Source organism: Aethalodelphis obliquidens, unplaced genomic scaffold (genome assembly GCF_003676395.1).
Source record: "Aethalodelphis obliquidens isolate GAN/ISIS:26980383/991018 unplaced genomic scaffold, ASM367639v1 scaffold10, whole genome shotgun sequence".
NCBI lineage: Eukaryota > Metazoa > Chordata > Mammalia > Artiodactyla > Delphinidae > Aethalodelphis > Aethalodelphis obliquidens.
This window is the reverse complement of record NW_020837954.1, coordinates 581,973-598,910: the sequence shown is the minus strand read 5'-3', so window position 1 is coordinate 598,910 and position 16,938 is coordinate 581,973. Positions and strand designations below refer to the sequence as shown.

The 16,938-nt window shown below is 51.8% G+C and overlaps 1 protein-coding gene and 1 long non-coding RNA gene across 3 annotated transcripts; both read left to right on the top strand.

Annotated features, from left to right (window-relative positions):
• The first annotated feature begins 1,526 nt into the window (after positions 1-1,526).
• Positions 1,527-10,488, top strand: AJUBA (ajuba LIM protein). 2 transcript variants are annotated; one of them, XM_027110796.1, is made up of 8 exons: positions 1,527-2,963; positions 5,959-6,060; positions 7,707-7,774; positions 7,881-7,943; positions 8,664-8,794; positions 8,878-8,929; positions 9,630-9,698; positions 9,903-10,146. In XM_027110796.1, the coding sequence occupies exons 1-8, from the start codon at positions 1,931-1,933 to the stop codon at positions 9,921-9,923; spliced, it is 1,539 nt and encodes a 512-aa protein (XP_026966597.1). In that variant the 5' UTR covers positions 1,527-1,930; the 3' UTR covers positions 9,924-10,146. The 2 variants fall into 2 exon arrangements, with proteins under 2 accessions (XP_026966597.1, XP_026966596.1); XM_027110795.1 differs by lacking the exon at positions 9,903-10,146 and adding an exon at positions 10,153-10,488 and having other exon boundaries at positions 1,575-2,963.
• A 964-nt stretch (positions 10,489-11,452) lies between these two features.
• LOC113622573 (uncharacterized) lies at positions 11,453-16,068 on the top strand. Its single transcript, XR_003433573.1, has 2 exons — positions 11,453-11,841; positions 14,048-16,068. It is a non-coding gene; the product is annotated as an uncharacterized LOC113622573 (long non-coding RNA).
• Positions 16,069-16,938: the final 870 nt, after the last annotated feature.

The window sequence follows — 16,938 nt, the reverse complement described above, 5'->3', positions numbered from 1 at the left end:
GAGGATGTAAGTAATTGGAAGGAAGAATCCAGGTTCTCCTTCCCCATGTGGAAACAGGAAAGGAGGGAGAACGTTATGGTTGATTCTGAAGACAGCTCACAGCAGGCTCTGGATGCAACCTGATAGCCCCCCTTGGTTACTAATGCTTTCAGTCCTCCCTGCTTCCAGTCTGAGAGTAAACTGTCCTCTGGATCAGAGAAAAGCTGTAGGCCTGACCTGGGAAACAGAGAGGCTGATTCTCAGGAGAGATGAGGTCAGGGAGACAATGCAGCTAGGACAGAGAAGCCAAATAGTTTGTGCCAAATTAATTTCCCCAAGGATATTAACCTTCTTTCCTCCCCCATTCCCTAAGGCTACACTAAAATTATAAAAGGTGTTCAAAATGTTGAGATGAAAATAATATGCATGATTTGTTTGCATATAATTTTCATACGAATTTACCATCTAAATACGAAGGAGTCATTTCCTTCTCCATTCCCCTCTCCCTCGCCATGTGCTAGTCTGGGCAAAATCAGTTGGCTGATACTTCATTAGGCATGTTCAGCTTCCGCCATGGCTTCCTCTTTTCCTTATTCTTGATCCTCCTAGTATGGCCAAGATCAGCCTCTTTTCCTTTTCCACCTTGATCATTTTCACTTGCTATGTCCTCTAAATGACATTTTCTTTTTCTCCCTTTTAAGTTAGTACTTACTCTTTATCACCAACTACTGTGGGCCAACCAAGGGCGAGGCGTTCGCTAGCTCTAAAACCGGGCCTTCTATCCCCAGTCACCTGAAATATTTGCTAAAAATCTCATTTCCCAACACCAGGGGGTGTCTATCTATCCCTCTATCTGTCCTACCCTGAAGGTAGAGATTAGTCCCAAGCCTCTTCCTCTCTCCTTTTACATACACACGAAAGCTCCCTCCCTCCCGTTACAGACTTTTGGGTTCAGAAAGTTGTCTTTTTATTGCAGCTTATCTGTTTGTCTCTCATTCTCTCTGGACCTGAACTAATTTGTCTTTCTCTTGGTCTGTTCAGCCTTCCGTCTCCGCACCACCCACGATCCCATTTGGTCCGGCTCTCCTTTCTTTCCATACCTGTCTTCCACCACCTCTCTATAAGGGCTTCCTCGCCTTTCTGGGCTCTTATGCGTCTCTGAACCTCTTTATGTATCTACCTTTCTTCTCTCTCCCTGTCTCACTACTTCTGTATCAGTCCCTTCTCATCTCTCCCACAGTCCCCACACTAGGAACAAAGTCACGGTGTTTGCGCAGAACATGCCTCGCGTCGCCCCTTTCTGAACCGCGACATTCCACCGTGCCCCTCCGCGCATTCCAACTGCAAACAAAGAGTTCCCCTCCCCCTCCCCCACTTTTTCATGTCCCAATTCTTGAGTGATGTAGTAGCAACTGTCCAAACTGCCCCTCGCCCTCCTTTCGCCACCAGTCGGCGGATCTCCAGCTCCAGGACACTTAGCACCAACACCCGCCACCCCCCCTTTCCGGCGCACCAGATTCCTGCGCCGACACCCCCGTTCGTCTCGCACACGGCGCTCCGCCCCTCCAGGAAAGTAGATCCGGCCAGGCAGACAAAAGTTTGGGAGAGAAGTTGGGTCGGTGCTGAGTGTGTGAGCGAGGGGGGCGGGGGCCTGGGAGAGTGGGGCTGCCGGGCGAGTCGACGCGTGAACAGATAGACCTGCGGACCGGACAGCCGCGGCCGTAGGCACTTCTAGCCCCGCTTAACCCCTGATGCGCGGGGGGACGCAACCCCTCTCGCTGGGGGATGCTGCGGGATTCTTGGCGCCGGGCATCCGGGGCGCCCGCTAAACCCCTGTGCCTATCCTGTGCCCCTGGGGAAGCGAAGTCCGGCCGCAGGGAAAGAGAAGCGGCCGCCGAGACGCTGCAGGGTGCCGGGCGGGGAGGGGGCTGGAGGCCCCAGGCCCGAGGGCATGGAGCGGTTAGGGGAGAAAGCCAGTCGCCTGCTGGAGAAGTTAAGACTCTCGGACTCCGGCAGCGCCAAGTTCGGCCGCAGAAAGGGTGAATCTAGCAGGTCTGGGTCTGATGGGACCCCCGGGCCGGGCAAGGGGCGCCTGAGTGGGTTGGGGGGACCTAGGAAATCAGGGCCCCGTGGAGCTACTGGGGGACCTGGGGATGAGCCGTTGGAGCCAGCCCGGGAGCAAGGCCCCCTGGACGCTGAGCGGAACCCTCGCGGCTCCTTTGAGGCGCCGCGCTACGAAGGCTCCTTTCCCGGGGGGCCGCCTCCCACCCGGGCCTTGCCTCTACCTCAGTCATTGCCCCCCGACTTTCGGCTGGAGACGGCCCCAGCCCTAAGCCCCCGCTCCAGTTTCGCCAGTAGCTCAGCCAGCGACGCGAGCAAGCCGTCCAGCCCCCGGGGCAGTCTGCTGCTGGATGGGGCGGGGGCTGGTGGAGCCGGAGGTAGCCGACCCTGCAGCAACCGTACCAGCGGCATCAGCATGGGCTACGACCAGCGCCACGGCAGCCCCCTGCCCGCCGGGCCATGCCTGTTTGGCCCACCTCTGGCCGGGGTTCCGGCGGGCTATTCCTCTGGAGGGGTGCCGTCCGCCTACCCCGAGCTCCACGCTGCCCTGGACCGACTGTGCGCTCATCGGCCCGCGGGGTTCGGCTGCCAGGAAAGCCGCCACTCGTATCCCCCAGCCCTGGGCAGCCCGGGAGCTCTAGCCGGGGCCGGAGTGGGAGCGGCAGGGCCCTTGGAGAGACGAGGGGCGCAACCCGGACGACACTCGGTGACTGGCTATGGGGACTGCGCCGCGGGCGCCCGATACCAAGATGAACTAACAGCGTTGCTGCGCCTGACGGTGGGCACAGGTGGGCGAGAAGCCGGCGCCCGCGGAGAACCCTCGGGGATTGAGCCGTCAGGTCTCGAGGAGCCGCCAGGTGCGTTCGTTCCAGAGGCCGCCCGGGCCCGGATGCGGGAGCCGGAGTCCAGAGAGGACTACTTTGGTGAGTGAGAGAAGTGGTTAGGGACGGGAAGAGACCCGTCACCGCATTCGGTTCCCCACTGCCCCGACGGCGGGCGCTGGGAAGTCGGAGGCAGAGACACGGGGCTAGGAAAGAGGCAAGAGGAATTTCCCCTTCCCACTGGGTTTCAAATGGACCACGGGCACCTTATTCCTGCTAAATTCAACCCCCCTGATGATCTCGTGAATCCCAGTTCCTCAGCTTTAGATCCTGGGTTTTTCGCGGTAGGAGGCCTTGTTGAGGGGAACCAAGTGGGGCTGGGAGAGCATCCCCCCATCTTGCTCCCCCCTCGGCGGCGTTGCCCCTGCAGGCTCCTGCGCGCCGCGCCCCCAGCCGGGCCCAGGCTCCGCCCGCAGGAATTTGGGGAATGCGCGGGTGGGGGGGCGGGGCGGGTGGGCCGCTTGCGTGCCGGCTCCTGCCCGGGCGCTCCAGGTGCCCGCGGGCGGGGCCGGCCGCGCGGCACTGGGCTGAGGTGGGGTGCAGGGGGTGGGGGAGCTGCTTCCTAACACGCGCGGAGCTGTGGCCGCGGTCCGGGAAAGGAGCCCGGGGGGAGGAAGAAAGCTCTGGGACGGAAAGCAGAGACCCTACTGACGTCTGGCCCCAGTCCTGCTGGCTCCGTGCGTGGGTGGGCATTTAAGCCGATACCCGGTGGTGTCAGCTTCTGTTTTCCCCATCCTCCGGAAGTCAGGGCAGAAGCCTTGACCACCGGGACAACATCACCCCTGGATGGATGGCGACCGTGTATAGCTGCCAGAAATAACACGGGCTTCAGTTCTGGCCATAACCTGCTCAGAATTCAGGCACGAAGTAGCCCCTTATTTCCTGCTGCTAAAGAAACCTGGTCGCCGCCTCTCTCCCGGACGCAGTTACCTTCAGGAAGTGTTAATTGATTATATGTCTCGGCTATTGGGGGGGGGGGATATTGGTGTCTTGAACGATCTTTTAGTCAAGACCCACAGGCACCACTTCACTGTATAAAATAATGCTAATCTGATTGTGATAGGAAGTACAGAAAGAGGTGGAGGGCCTGCTCCTAGGTCTGTGAGTCCCTTCAGTGTTCCCAGCATCTTCTCACCTTTCTCACCATCCATGTTCCTGCCCCAGACCCCATGCTCTGGAACACTGTGGCTAGAAATGTAAATAGAGAGAGGAACCCAGCCAGGGAAGGAAGGTAAGGGAGGAGGTTCAGAGGTAGCAGGGCTGCAGGCTAGTTCAACTCCAACCTTCCCCCATTTCCCCCCCACCCCGCCCCCACCTGAGAGAGGAAAACCCGGAGCAGATGATGCTTTGGTCACGGGAGACTAAGTGACAGGATCCTTTTAGCAGTTTCCTTTCGAGGCTGGGGAGAAGTGGTTGATGGGTGGAGAGAAATCTCCTCGGCTAAGCCATCAGAACCAGAAGGAAGAAAGGAGCTGGGAGAGAGTGCAGTAATATGGCAGAAGAACCTAGGAGTGGATATGCTGGGTTAGAGGAGGTGAGGCAGACATGCCTGAGCAGTTGGCTCTTGTCTTCCCGTAACGTCCAAGGCTTCCCAAAGAAATGGCTCTGACAGGGCCCCCTGGCATGGCAATCTTGGGGCAGAGCTCCCCTCCCCTGGGGAAGCCTTGGACCCCGGTGAGGGGGAGGGCTGCTTCTCTCCCTAGGGGCAGTTTGCCGCCTCTGACAGAACCCCCAGCCTGACTGTACCCTCCTACTCCTGCCCCTAGTAGGGGCCCTCTTCCTTGGCTACAGCCTTGCCCAGCTGCCAGAGGGTGGGAGCAGGACAGGCCTGGGCCCATCAGTCGCTGCAGCTGCTGCACGGGCTCCCAAGCCCCTGGGCAAAGACTGGATGGGCCCCAACAGGCAAGGAGTGTGGCAGTGTGCCGAGGGGGAGAGGTGGGGCGGGGTGAGGCGGGCCCGTTGGGATCTGTTCCCCAAAGACAGGCCCTAGCCCTCACTCATGGGCCTGGAATTGGGGAGTGGAAGGAGGGAAGAACACACCCAGGAAAGGGGGGTGCCAGAGCCAGGTGTTATGTATTTTAGAGGAGATGTCAGGGAAGAGCAGTTTGGCTCTGTTCCTCCTATGATAGAAGATGACAGGGAGACATGAGGGGTTCTGCCTCCCTTCCCCCCTTCCTCTGCAACCCTCAATCCTTGGAACACACCCTGCATTCTCAGCAGCCACCTCCCCAGAGGAGTCACACTCACATGGTCCCCTCTGCACAGGGCCCTCTGCTGAGCCAGATCCTTCTTTCCATCTTTGGAAGCCTAGAGGTACAGAGCAGAAGTCATTCTGGGGCTTCCCTGGTGGCGCAGTGGTTGAGAGTCCGCCTGCCGATGCAGGGGACACGGGTTCGTGCCCCGGTCTGGGAAGATCCCGTGTGCCGCGGAGCGGCTGGGCCCATGAGCCATGGCCGCTGGGCCCATGAGCCATGGCCGCTGGGCCTGCGCGTCTGGAGCCTGTGCTCCGCAGCGGGAGGGGCAAAAAAAAGAAGTCATTCCGTAGCCGAATGGCAGTTCGTTTGACAGATGGAGAAGCCGAGGTCCTGGAGAGGCTTTCTGCACCTGGCGTGCTTTCACTAGGAAGCTTTTTCCAGTCTGCTGCTGGGCCCTTATGGACTCACATCTCTGACTGTCCCACACAGTGCCACGGTGATCATATCTTGCCTGATTAGTCTTTTCTCCCCAACAGAAACCGAGCATCTGAAGTCCAGGGACCCTATCTTTGAGTTTCTCCAATTTTCCACAGTATTGGGCACAATGTTGTTGCGAGGCACTAAATAGATGTTCAGAAAATGTCTGTTGATTAATCAGTAAACAAGAATAAGTCTGCCCAGCCAAAACCTTGCTGCATCCCATTAACTCTCTCTTCCCAAAAGGGAGCCCGTCAAAAGGAGGCTGTGACTGGTGGTCCTTTGCCATCAGGAAAGATGAGGAATCCCTGGTTTTGAGCTGGGGGAGTGCGCCATGATGCTGACAACTTCTTCTCTCCTCTCAGGCACCTGTATCAAGTGCAACAAAGGCATCTATGGGCAGAGCAACGCCTGCCAGGCCCTGGACAGCCTCTACCATACCCAGTGCTTTGTCTGCTGCTCCTGTGGTGAGTGCAGCCCCCAGACCTTCTGGACCAGGGCCTGAGGCCTCAAGCACTCCCCGCACGTACACACTCACAAGTGCCTAGGGAAAGCAGGGCTTGTGCCTCTCCATTTGCTGGTCTGGCCCCCACCTTCTCTCTTGCTTCCCTTCTCTGTGCTCTACCTGGCTCTCTCCCGCCCGCCCCCATGTTGGCGCCCCTTGCTGAGGTCAGCCCTCCCTCTGCTGAGCCTCTTTCCTCCGCTCTATTCCTCCCTCTTTCTTCTGCCTTCCTGCTTGCCCAGCCTGGACTCCCTCCCAGCCCTCCGGCCTCTCCTTGGAGGGGCTTGGTCTTGGGCAGCCGACTTGAGTTGCCTGGGGCGACAGTGAAAGACTGGAATGTGGGAAGGGTGGGGTGGGCTGAGGGAGCGGGGAGCTGTGGGGGAGTGGAGAGGGGGGTTTTCTCTCGGCTGGTCAGAGTTCAGCCACCTCGCTGGAGTGCAGGCCACCGGGCCATGCCAAGCTGATGACATCACGCTCCAGGAATGCCCGCTGCTGTTAGCTCAGGAGGCCCGCCAGGAGCAGGGGGTGCTCCCAGCGGCCTCAACTCCCCAGCCTTTCCCTCACCTCCCTCATTACCCGGCCCCCCTGCTTACCCACTCTGATTCCTTTGCTGGACCTTTAATTTCCTATCTCTGCCTGTCTGGCTCCAGCCACTCCCATCCCCTGCCTGGCTCCCTTTAGGTTCATCTATCTATTTGTCCTTCTGTTTATAGAGCCTCTTCTGGGAATGTCTCTTTCCCTCTCTCTACTCCCTTGTGTCTCATAAGTTTCTAAGTCAACTTTTCTAAACCACTGGACAGAGCTGGCAGTGGAGATTTTGATGAGAAGAGGGCAGAGGTGGGAAACTTGCCCATTCTCCACCCTTGTCTCATTCCTCCTCATACCTGATAATTTAGACACCCTGGAGCAGTTCCTGGGTGTTGGTTTCATGGGGAGCGGTCCTGCCTTGTCTGCTTGCAGAAGATCCTGGGCTGCTTCTGACCCCGGAGACTCTGGGTCCCTCTAAGCTTGGGGAAGCAGCCTAGTGCAGCAGGAAAGGGGACCAACTTTGCTCTCAAACAAAGCACTTTGTCCCCAACAGTAGTCCCAGTATGTCCTGACCTCCATGGAGCCTATCCCTGGGAGACAGACAGGGCTAGGAGAATAGGAGAGCTGTGCAGAAGCTCCTGGGTTGAAAGGTCCCAGAGAGCAAAGTCCACGACAGTGTGATTGTCTCTGAGCGCATTGTAGGCCCCGTGTTCAGAGCCCCTTGACCTTGTCCCCCAGCCTGTGGTTGGCTTTGCTTTCCCAGGTGGCTCCCCGAGCAAGCACAGGCACTGGAGAAGGCGGCACCCCTTTAAAGCAGGGCCACAGAAAACTGTTGAGGGGGGCAGGAGCTGGAGAAGCAGCAAGCGAAGGAGTGGGGATTGGCAGGAGTGAGACCAAACAAATTGGAATTGCATCAGATGGGGTATTTGTGTGGGGAGACGGGACAGACAGCAGTTAGGAGGACAAGCTCTGAAATCCAGATTTAAACGCATCATGAAACACCGGAGAGCAGTTACCCCGTGGCGGGGACGCCCTGTGCCTGGACCCTGGGAGAGGCTCCAGCCCCTTGTCTACTGCTTCTAGGGCGAACTTTGCGCTGCAAGGCTTTCTACAGCGTCAACGGCTCTGTGTACTGTGAGGAAGATTATCTGGTGAGTGAGGGGTCCCCTGGGCCTGGAATTGGCTCCCACCCCTTTCTCTGTGGCCCATCAGGTCATTCTCGGCCCGTAACATCCTCCCTTGGTCTTCTCCTCCTAGTTTTCAGGGTTTCAGGAGGCAGCTGAGAAATGCTGTGTCTGTGGTCACTTGATTTTGGAGAAGGTAAGCACAGTGTCTTCAGCTGAGACTGTGAAGCTGAGGGGCCGAGGGGTGGAATCAGGAACTAAATGGATACTGAGAAAAGGTGGGGGGAGGAAACCTATCAGCAACTACTTGGCGTCCCATTCTTCCCCAGAACTGCTGTTTACAGTGGCTTCTCTTTGCCTATGGGATCAAGTCTGGACTCCTCCGCCTGCCACCCCAGGCTCCCGTGATCTCTAACTCCCTAACTCTGCAGGCACAACCCGGCCCTCCACCTGAGCCAGGAGTGTGGGGTCCTGAGGCTTAATCCCCTTTCTGCTACTGGCTGGGATCAGTTGAAGCTCAGTTTTCTTTTCTGTAAGGAGGAGTTGGGTTGAATCAGTGGTTCACAGCCCTGGCAGCCTAGCAGATCACCTGGGAAGAAGTAAAGAAAATACCAATGCTGGGTCATCACCAGAGACTGTGGTGAATACTTCTGGGTGGGACCCAGGCATTGATGGGCTTAAAAACCTCCCGGGGTGACCCTGATATGCAGCCAAGTCTGAGAAACACTGGCCTGGATGCTCCCTAAGACCTTTATCAGGGTTTCTGCCTCCATTTTAAGACTCCTTGGTCATCCCAGATTACACAGCATTGTTCTAGGACGAGAGCAGGGGCTCAGATGAGGTTAGTGGGAGCAGCAGGGAACGTCATCGGTAGCTGGAAAGCAGAGACTGATTCTCCTCCCGCCCCACGAGCCAGATCCTCCAGGCAATGGGAAAGTCCTATCACCCAGGCTGCTTCCGATGCATCGTTTGCAACAAGTGCCTGGACGGCATCCCCTTCACTGTGGACTTCTCCAACCAGGTGTACTGTGTCACCGACTACCACAAGTGAGTCCTCCGCCCGGGGTGTGGTGTGGACCTGGGCTCAGGGATTCCCCCGCCTCAGCTCCCCTCTGTCCTCTCTCTTTCAGGAATTACGCTCCTAAGTGTGCGGCCTGTGGCCAACCCATCCTCCCCTCAGAGGTCAGTATGTCTGTGTTCTCCTGCAGGGCAGCCAGTGCTGCTGCCTCTGGGGAGGGACTGGGGACATGCCGCCTGGCCTCCCCTGGGAGGCAGTGGTGCTGAGGAATGTACTCCGCGAAGATTCCCGTGTGACTCTGCTCTCTGGGTCATCACCCTGACCCCAACATCCGGGCCTGGACTTGTCTGACAGCCTTGCTGGACCCAGGCTCCATCTCTTTTCTCCCAGTCCAGAGAAGGAGACTTTCTCTGAAGTCAAGGTCACCAGCCCCCAGATGTAGGGGCTGGAAAAAGGTGGGAAGAATCCTCAGGGCTGGTAGGAAGGGGTCAGAAATGATTTACGCTGTGTGTGCCAAGGGAGATAAGCCAAAAGCCCACGAGGAAGCAGGCCCTGTTGGGTCTCCTCGTCCCCGGCTTAGCTTACTTTATTGATGCAGCCTGCCTCTTTCCTTTCCCTCCGTAAGGCCTGAGCCCCTGGACAGAGGGGAGGCTCCACGAGGGGACACGCCTTCCTGGAGGCCAACGAAGGAGAGGGGGGACGTTCCCGCAGGGTCTGCAGAGGCCACCTCAAAGCTGCAGACTGTGGCAGAGAGGCTCTGGAGGCCTCTGTATGAACCTCCCGTTGGAAGGGGGGCTGGTGGGGGAGGGGAGAGTTGGGGTTATCGTGCTGCTCTCATGCCCATGGGGGTGTGCATTATTTCAGGGCTGTGAGGACATTGTGAGGGTGATATCCATGGACCGAGATTATCACTTTGAGTGCTACCACTGTGAGGTGAGTGTTGGGCGCCTGGGCTCCCAGAGGAGAGCTAGAAGAGGGCTGGGGGAGTGAAGTCCTAGAACTGCCACAGTCTGTAGGAGAGGTCTAGGATACGGGAAACCAGGAAGGTGCTCTGACCCATCTCCAGTCTCTTTCGCGTCCTTCAGCCACTCTCTCTGGGTGTGGTCGTTTAGTCCTTTCTAAATCTGGCTTCCCCAGAGTCAAGACTCCCAAAACTAGGGACTCCTGGTAACAGCTGGAAATGGGAGCCTGTCTCATTATTTCTGCTGTAGCAGCGACACCTGGCGTCCAGCTGAGGTATTTTCTCAGGTTTCTCTTCTGGGAGTTCATCCCCCTCCAACCCCGCCCCCTTTTTCCCAGTCACTGGGAGTCTAGTGCCCAGCAGGGCCGACTTCCACGATGTCCCTGGTTCCTGGGCTGAGGTAAACTAGGTGTCCTTCTTCCCTAGGACTGCCGGATGCAGCTGAGTGACGAGGAAGGCTGCTGCTGCTTCCCTCTGGATGGGCACTTGCTCTGCCACGGCTGTCACATGCAGCGGCTCAATGCCCGACAGCCCCCTGCCAATTATTGGGTCGGCCAAAAAGTTCCTTCGGTTTTTAAGTAAAAATAAGAGACACATTTTTCATTTTCACCAAGAACTTTATTGGACAGTGTAATCACTGTTTCGTTCCACTACCTTCTACCATTTTTCAGGCAACTTCATAATTCCATCTTCCCAAAACTTTTCATCTTTTTGAGCAAAGAACTGTTCCAGGTGCCTTTTACAGTCTTCCAGGGAATTGAAATTTTTTCCATTAAGAGAATTTTGTAAAGACCGAAATGAACGGAAATCTGAAGGTGCATTGTCTGGTGAATACAGCGGATGAATCAGAACTTCCCAGCCAAGCTGTAACAGTTTTTGCCAGGTCATCAAAGAAACACGCGGTCTTGCGTTATCCTGATGGACAGTTATGCATTTTCTGTTGACTAATTCCGGATGCTTTTCATCGAGTGCTGCTTTCAGTTGATCTAATTGGGAGCAGTGCTGGTTGGAACTTATCATTTGGTTTTCTGGAAGGAGCTCGCAGTAAAGGACTCCCTTCCAATCCCACCATATACACAACATCACCTTCTTTGGATGAAGATCGGCCTTTGGTGTGGTTGGTGGTGTTCATTTTGCTTGCCCCACGATCTCTTCCATTCCACGTTATTATTGTACAGTATCCACTTTTCATCACCCGTCACAATTTGTTTCAAAAACGGAACGTTTTCGTTACATTTCAGTGGAGAATCGCATGCAGAACTATGTTCAAGAACATTTTTTTTTTTCGCTTAACTTAGGTGGAACCCGAACATCAAAGCGATGAACATAACCAAGCTGGTACAAATGATTTTCAGCGCTTGATCTGGATATTTTGAGGATGTCAGCTGTCTCCCTCGTTGATTGTTCTCAGTTAATGTCTTGATTTGATTGCTATCAACCAACTGGTCTACCCAACCGCGGAGCTTCATCCAAAGAGATATCTCCAGCATGAAACTTCGCAAACCACTTTTGACACGTTCGATCAGTCACAGCACCTTCTCCATACACTGCAAAAATCTTTTTTTGCGTTTCAGTTGTGTTTTTACCTTCCTTGAAATAATAAAGCATAATATGCCGAAAATGTTCCTTTTTTCTTCCATCTTCAATATTAAAATGGCTACACAAAAATACACCAATTTTTATAAGTTTTTTAAAAATGCACACTGATGTAATAGCTGTCACGATACAATCTAACAAAATTGTTTCAAATGAAGTTAAAGACAACTAAGCGCTACTAGAGCCATCTCATGGAAAACATCAAACGAACTTTTTGGCCAACCCAGTATATCTGAGATGCAGTCACTGCCGCTGCCGTCACCACCATTGACAAATTCCTCTGGCCAGTGGGCCCCTCTGAGGCCAGCCAAGAAAAGGAAGGCACTCTGTAGCCCTGGCAGAAGAGTCCTCTAGGGAGGGCCCCAAGGGCCAGAGACCCAAAGATCAAGACATTCCAAATGGATTGTGGAGGAGGAGCCCTCCAGTTGCCATGATGTGGGTGACTGGCCTTTCCAGGTGTGCAGCCTGTGCTGTAGCACATTACAGGCACACACAGGCGGGTTCCAGTATTTTCTAAAGGTCTGATTCTAGTCTGTATCTCTAGTATACATTTGTGTGCACACACGGGCACACACACACAATCTCTCTCTCTCTCTCTCTCTCTCTCTCGTCAGGGGACTCTTACACTTGGTTCATTAGTAGTAGTTCAGCTCTCCAGACCTGCTGCCTCTCAGAGGAAACCAGAGTTATTTCCACCACAGCTCCCAAACTCTTGAGGTTCCAGGAGCTAGAGAGGCAAAACACTTTCACTTGGTTCTGATCAGTTTGGCTAGATCTCTTAAAACCAATCCACTAAAAACTTGTTTACTTAAAGTTCACTTGATGACCAGTTTGCCAAAAGCTGAGTTCCCTTTTGGGTATTTTTATAGCCATTTAGTTGTTCTGTTCGTTTTTGTCACACTTGGGTATTTCAAGGATTTATATCTTTTCATCTAAGAGTACCCCTGAGTTATCAGCAGCATAAATTTATCAAATTTGCAGCACTTTGTAAATGACGAGATTGCTTCCTACCTTTATGGATATCTTTTTCTGTTACCTACTTTTCAAACTTTTTTAAAGTTTCCAGCAATAAATAGAATTGGTACAGACATTTGTGTATCATTTTTTGTGTTTCTTAATCCAATATTCTTTTCCAAATTAGATGCTTTGAAAACTGTAACAGAGCTCAATATGATTTTGATGCCTTGGTCTGTCTACTACATTCCTGCTGTTGAAAGGCCAATATAGTCTCAACAAATAAACAGGCATGTGGCATATTCAGTTGACTAACAAAGGTGTACAGACAACAGCAATGAAAAGTGAAAGGGTGAATCTGCTAAACTTTTTGAAATGCTGCAGATTTGATAAATACTTATTTGAAACTGTCTCTAGGTGAATTGGTTTTAGGCAAATTAATCTGATAACCTTTGATCCTTAGTCTTTATTCTCCACCACTTAGAGTTTCATATTGGAAATGACTCTTGAAAACAGAAATTCCACATTTAGGGATGATTCTAAGATGACTTTGCCAGCCAACCTGGGAATTGCATAAAAGAGGCCTCTGAGTGAAAGTAAGAGATCAGATTCACACCATGGAGTGCCAGAGTGGGGGAAATGCACTTTTTTTTTTTTGGCAAGGTAATGTTCTGAAACAAAATTACGTGTTCTACAGCTGGGATTGCTTCTTCTGAACTATTTTTATTAAATAAGTGAATACAAAGGCTCTGTGACTGGGAAAATTTCTCACCAGGCTGCTCCAGGTCTGGGAAATGCAGACAAGCACGTGTAGCCTTACATCCATCCCTTCAGTGGTTTTACTCTTGGGGGTCTTGTCCACTCTGTCACTCTGACCCTTTGTTTCTTACAGTGGTTTTGGCCTCCCTCTACCACTGACTGGCTGATTCCTTCCTAGGTCTGTGCTCGTCTGTCCTCACCCTGAGGGGTCCCCAAGACTCTGTCCTTGCCACTAGGGCTACTTTCTCCCTCCTTCCTGAGGAAAAACAAGTGCTAATATCTGATGAAGACGGGCCCATGGAAGGCAGGCCATGGCATAGGAGCAGCCCCAGCTGTCGCAAGGCATCACTGGCAAGTTCCAAGTGTACCCCACATCTCAAGAGTTTCCCTTCTTCCTGTTCACGGGGAGATTGTTCATCCTTAGCAGTCCTATTTACTATTTCCTGTTGGTATTGAAAGATTCATGGGATGCTGCCAAGGATACAGCAACAGGTGGACCTTGTTTGGCCAATTTGCCACCTGATTTTCATCAACAGCCAATAGGCCGGAGACAGCAAAAGGGGAAATGGAAGAATTATGGATCCCTTTTGTGTCTCTTTAGATGAGAGTCACGGACAGGGGTCAGGCTTTCACAGCAGACTTGAGCTATTTGCTCTGGCCAGCCCTGTTTGCCACAGGCCAGAATGGGGCTTGTGAATAAGCCGGCTGGTGCAGGTTCTCTGCCTTACTTCTTAGAGACTTGACTGCGTCCCCTTCCGCCTGGAGCTCTCAGGGCCACAGAAATGGTAAGACTCCGTTATAATCAGGCTGGAGACCATCCTCAGTCAAGGAGGACATACGAGAAAGCTGTTTCAGGGCACAGAAAGCCATTTGGATGAGGTCCCTGAGACTGTACCTAGATGGAAGGGAATAAGAAGGGGGGAATAAAAAGAGACTAACAGGACTGCGAGAAAAGGATTGGGAAGAAGCAGTGAGTTGAAGCATTTTTATTTCTTTTTTTTTCTTTTCTTAGAAGGACCCATACCCCAGAGCTGGCCTAGGGGCATTCAGAATCCTAAAGGCAAGACTCCACAAGAAGGACAAGTGTCCAACCAATCTCAATCCTCTCCGACCTCTCCTCCCTTGCAGCAAGGAAGACCTAAGGCTGGGCCTTTGCTGTGTCAATTGCTTGTGGAGGGCCCTGTTGTCCACGCTTGGCTCTCGTTGGGAAAGAGGTCCTAAGGTTTGACCCTGGAAATCTGAGCAGACTGTTCCTGGGACATATAGATTAGACCGGTCTAACTGTGATGGTCGGGAAGTCATCAGAGGCAAATTCTGTCCACTGTGGTTATTATTTCAGGTACTCTCCTCTTAGATAGTGTTGACCCATGTGAAGGGAGCGGGGGGAGATGGGTTAGGAGGAAATCTACTAAAAGGTACTGGTTAGGCTTGTATCCTAGAGAGTTAGAGCCAAGCGAGGTGTGCGTTTAGAGATATCGCTGTCACCTCATTTTACTGAATGAAGAAATAGAAACTCTGAGTGATGATGGGACTTACCCAAGGTCACACAGCTGGAAAATGACTTTCCAACTTCTGAAGACTAATAAAGAGCTTATTTCCCCTCTTCCCTCCCCACTACCCCCACCCAGGGACTCCCAGGGCATAAGTAAACTGTAAATGAGACAAGTGCTTCACTATGACAGATAATTAGGGCAAGTTTTAGCGGGAAAGCCAGGGAACACGAGAGATAATAATGAAAACTTTTGGTTCTTATTAGTGCTTTTTTGTTAATTAGGATTAGCAATCACCAAAGTACCTTTAAGAGCACATTAGGGGAAACAAAGGAAATATACTGCAGGGGAGTCCCTGTCCTTGAGGAGGTCACAGTCCAGCCAGGGAGATAAAAACACACGTAAAATGCGGTGAGAAGATTACAAGCAACATGTCAACAAATGCAAAGAAACTGAGTGTTACAACGAGACCTAATGTGCAGGGTACAGGTGACAGTGATGAGACGGTCTGGCTTAGAGTGTAGATCAGAAGGCAGCAGCCCACTGGCTAAATCCTGTCCCCAAATGCATTGAGTTTGGCCCACTGGGAGTTATTTTTTATAGTATTAACTTGAACCCTAGTTGAAGAAGGAAAAAATGCCAGCTAATAAATGTAGAAAGAATGACAGAATTGGAAAAATGGCATTTTGTGAACTTTAATAAAACTATTGATCCTAGCAAAGATTATTAATTGGTGTTAAACACCATAGGTGAAATGATTGGTAGACAACTGCACATTGATACAGCGCCAAGTAACACTGTCAGTTTACAAACTTGAGGACAAAAATGTAACTGTATATTGGAGGGATCAGACTGTCATCACTCATTTCCTGGAAACAGTCTTGGTATCACCTACCAGTAGGCCAGTTCTGGTATGAGACAAATACATAACCCAACCTAGCATATATTCTAGCTGCTCCCTACCCCAAAAGAAGTATTAGATATAACTTACAGTTTACAGGAAATATTGGGGATAGAGAAACGAACTAATGGACACTAGGAGGAAGCAACTGGACAAATCTAGGAGGTGAAGCATTCTGCAGGGCAACTGGCCAGCTCTCTTCAGCAAGTCAGTATGATTTTTTTTTTTAAGCCAAAACTGCTATGAAAGAGACTTAAGGTATGCAATAATAATACAATGCATGGTCCTGGATTCCCTGTTAGTTTAAACAAATTGCTACAAAAGATGTTTGTGGTCAACTGGAAATGTTTTAATATGGACAGGGGATTAGATGGGGTGAAAATTTACTGAAATGGAAAGGTCAAAATCATTAATAAAATACCAGTTCCAAAACCATAATCATTTTGCTTTTAAAATGTCTATATATTTATGAATAAAAAAGATCTGAAAGGATATGCACTAAGGTGTTAACAGTGGTGCTCTCTGAGTGGTGGGAATATGTTCTGTTGTTGTTGGCCTACATTTTCCGTTTTTATACAATGCACGTGTACTTCCTCTGTAATAATAATAAGCTATTATGAATAAAATAACTGGTTGCCAACATTTACATTTCAGGAAATTTCATATAAAAATCTGGATATTATACACAAAGAGCTGGGTTTCTAAGGTTTTTTGAATAATCAGAAGCTCTGTCACCCCGGGCTTCCATTGCCACATGGCAGCAACTGGTCGGAACTGAGTGATGGCTGCTCCTTTGCTTGATGTATTCTCTCCTTAGTTTGTCACAGTCCCCACCACTCTTTGGTCTGTGCCCTTCATACATTAATTACCTGCCTGGCTCCCACAGACTTTTTTTTTTTAATATAAATTTATTTATTTATTTATTTTTGGCTGCGTTGGGTCTTCGTTGCTGTGCGCGGGCTTTCTTTAGTTGCGGCGAGCCGGGGCTACTTTTTGTTGCAGTGTGGGGGCTTCTGATTGCTGTGGCTTCTCTTGTTGCGGAGCACGGGCTCTAGGCACACAGGCTTCAGTAGTTGTAGCACGTGGGCTCAGTAGTTGTGGCTCGCGGGCTCTAGAGCACAGGCTCAGTAGTTGTGGTGCACGGGCTTAGTTGCTCTGCAGCATGTGGGATCTTCCTGGACCAGGGCTTGAACCCGTGTCCCCTGCATTGACAGGCGGATTCTCAACCACTGCGCCATCAGGGAAGCCCTCCCATAGACTTGTGAGTCAGTAACCCTTGGTTTGGATGATCAAGGGCTCCCCATCCATAGAGTCTCCCATTATTAATCATTTGAAAATACTGATAAATTAGTTTTGAAATGCTGCCCAAGAAAAGCATGCATTCCAGAAATATCTGTGCCTGTGTTTTTATACAGCAACCCAGTCATGGGAAACCCAGATGTAACACATAATCTACTTAGCTACCATGGTTGAATACTATAAATTAGTTTGGCAAAATTTCTCTTTGGTAAA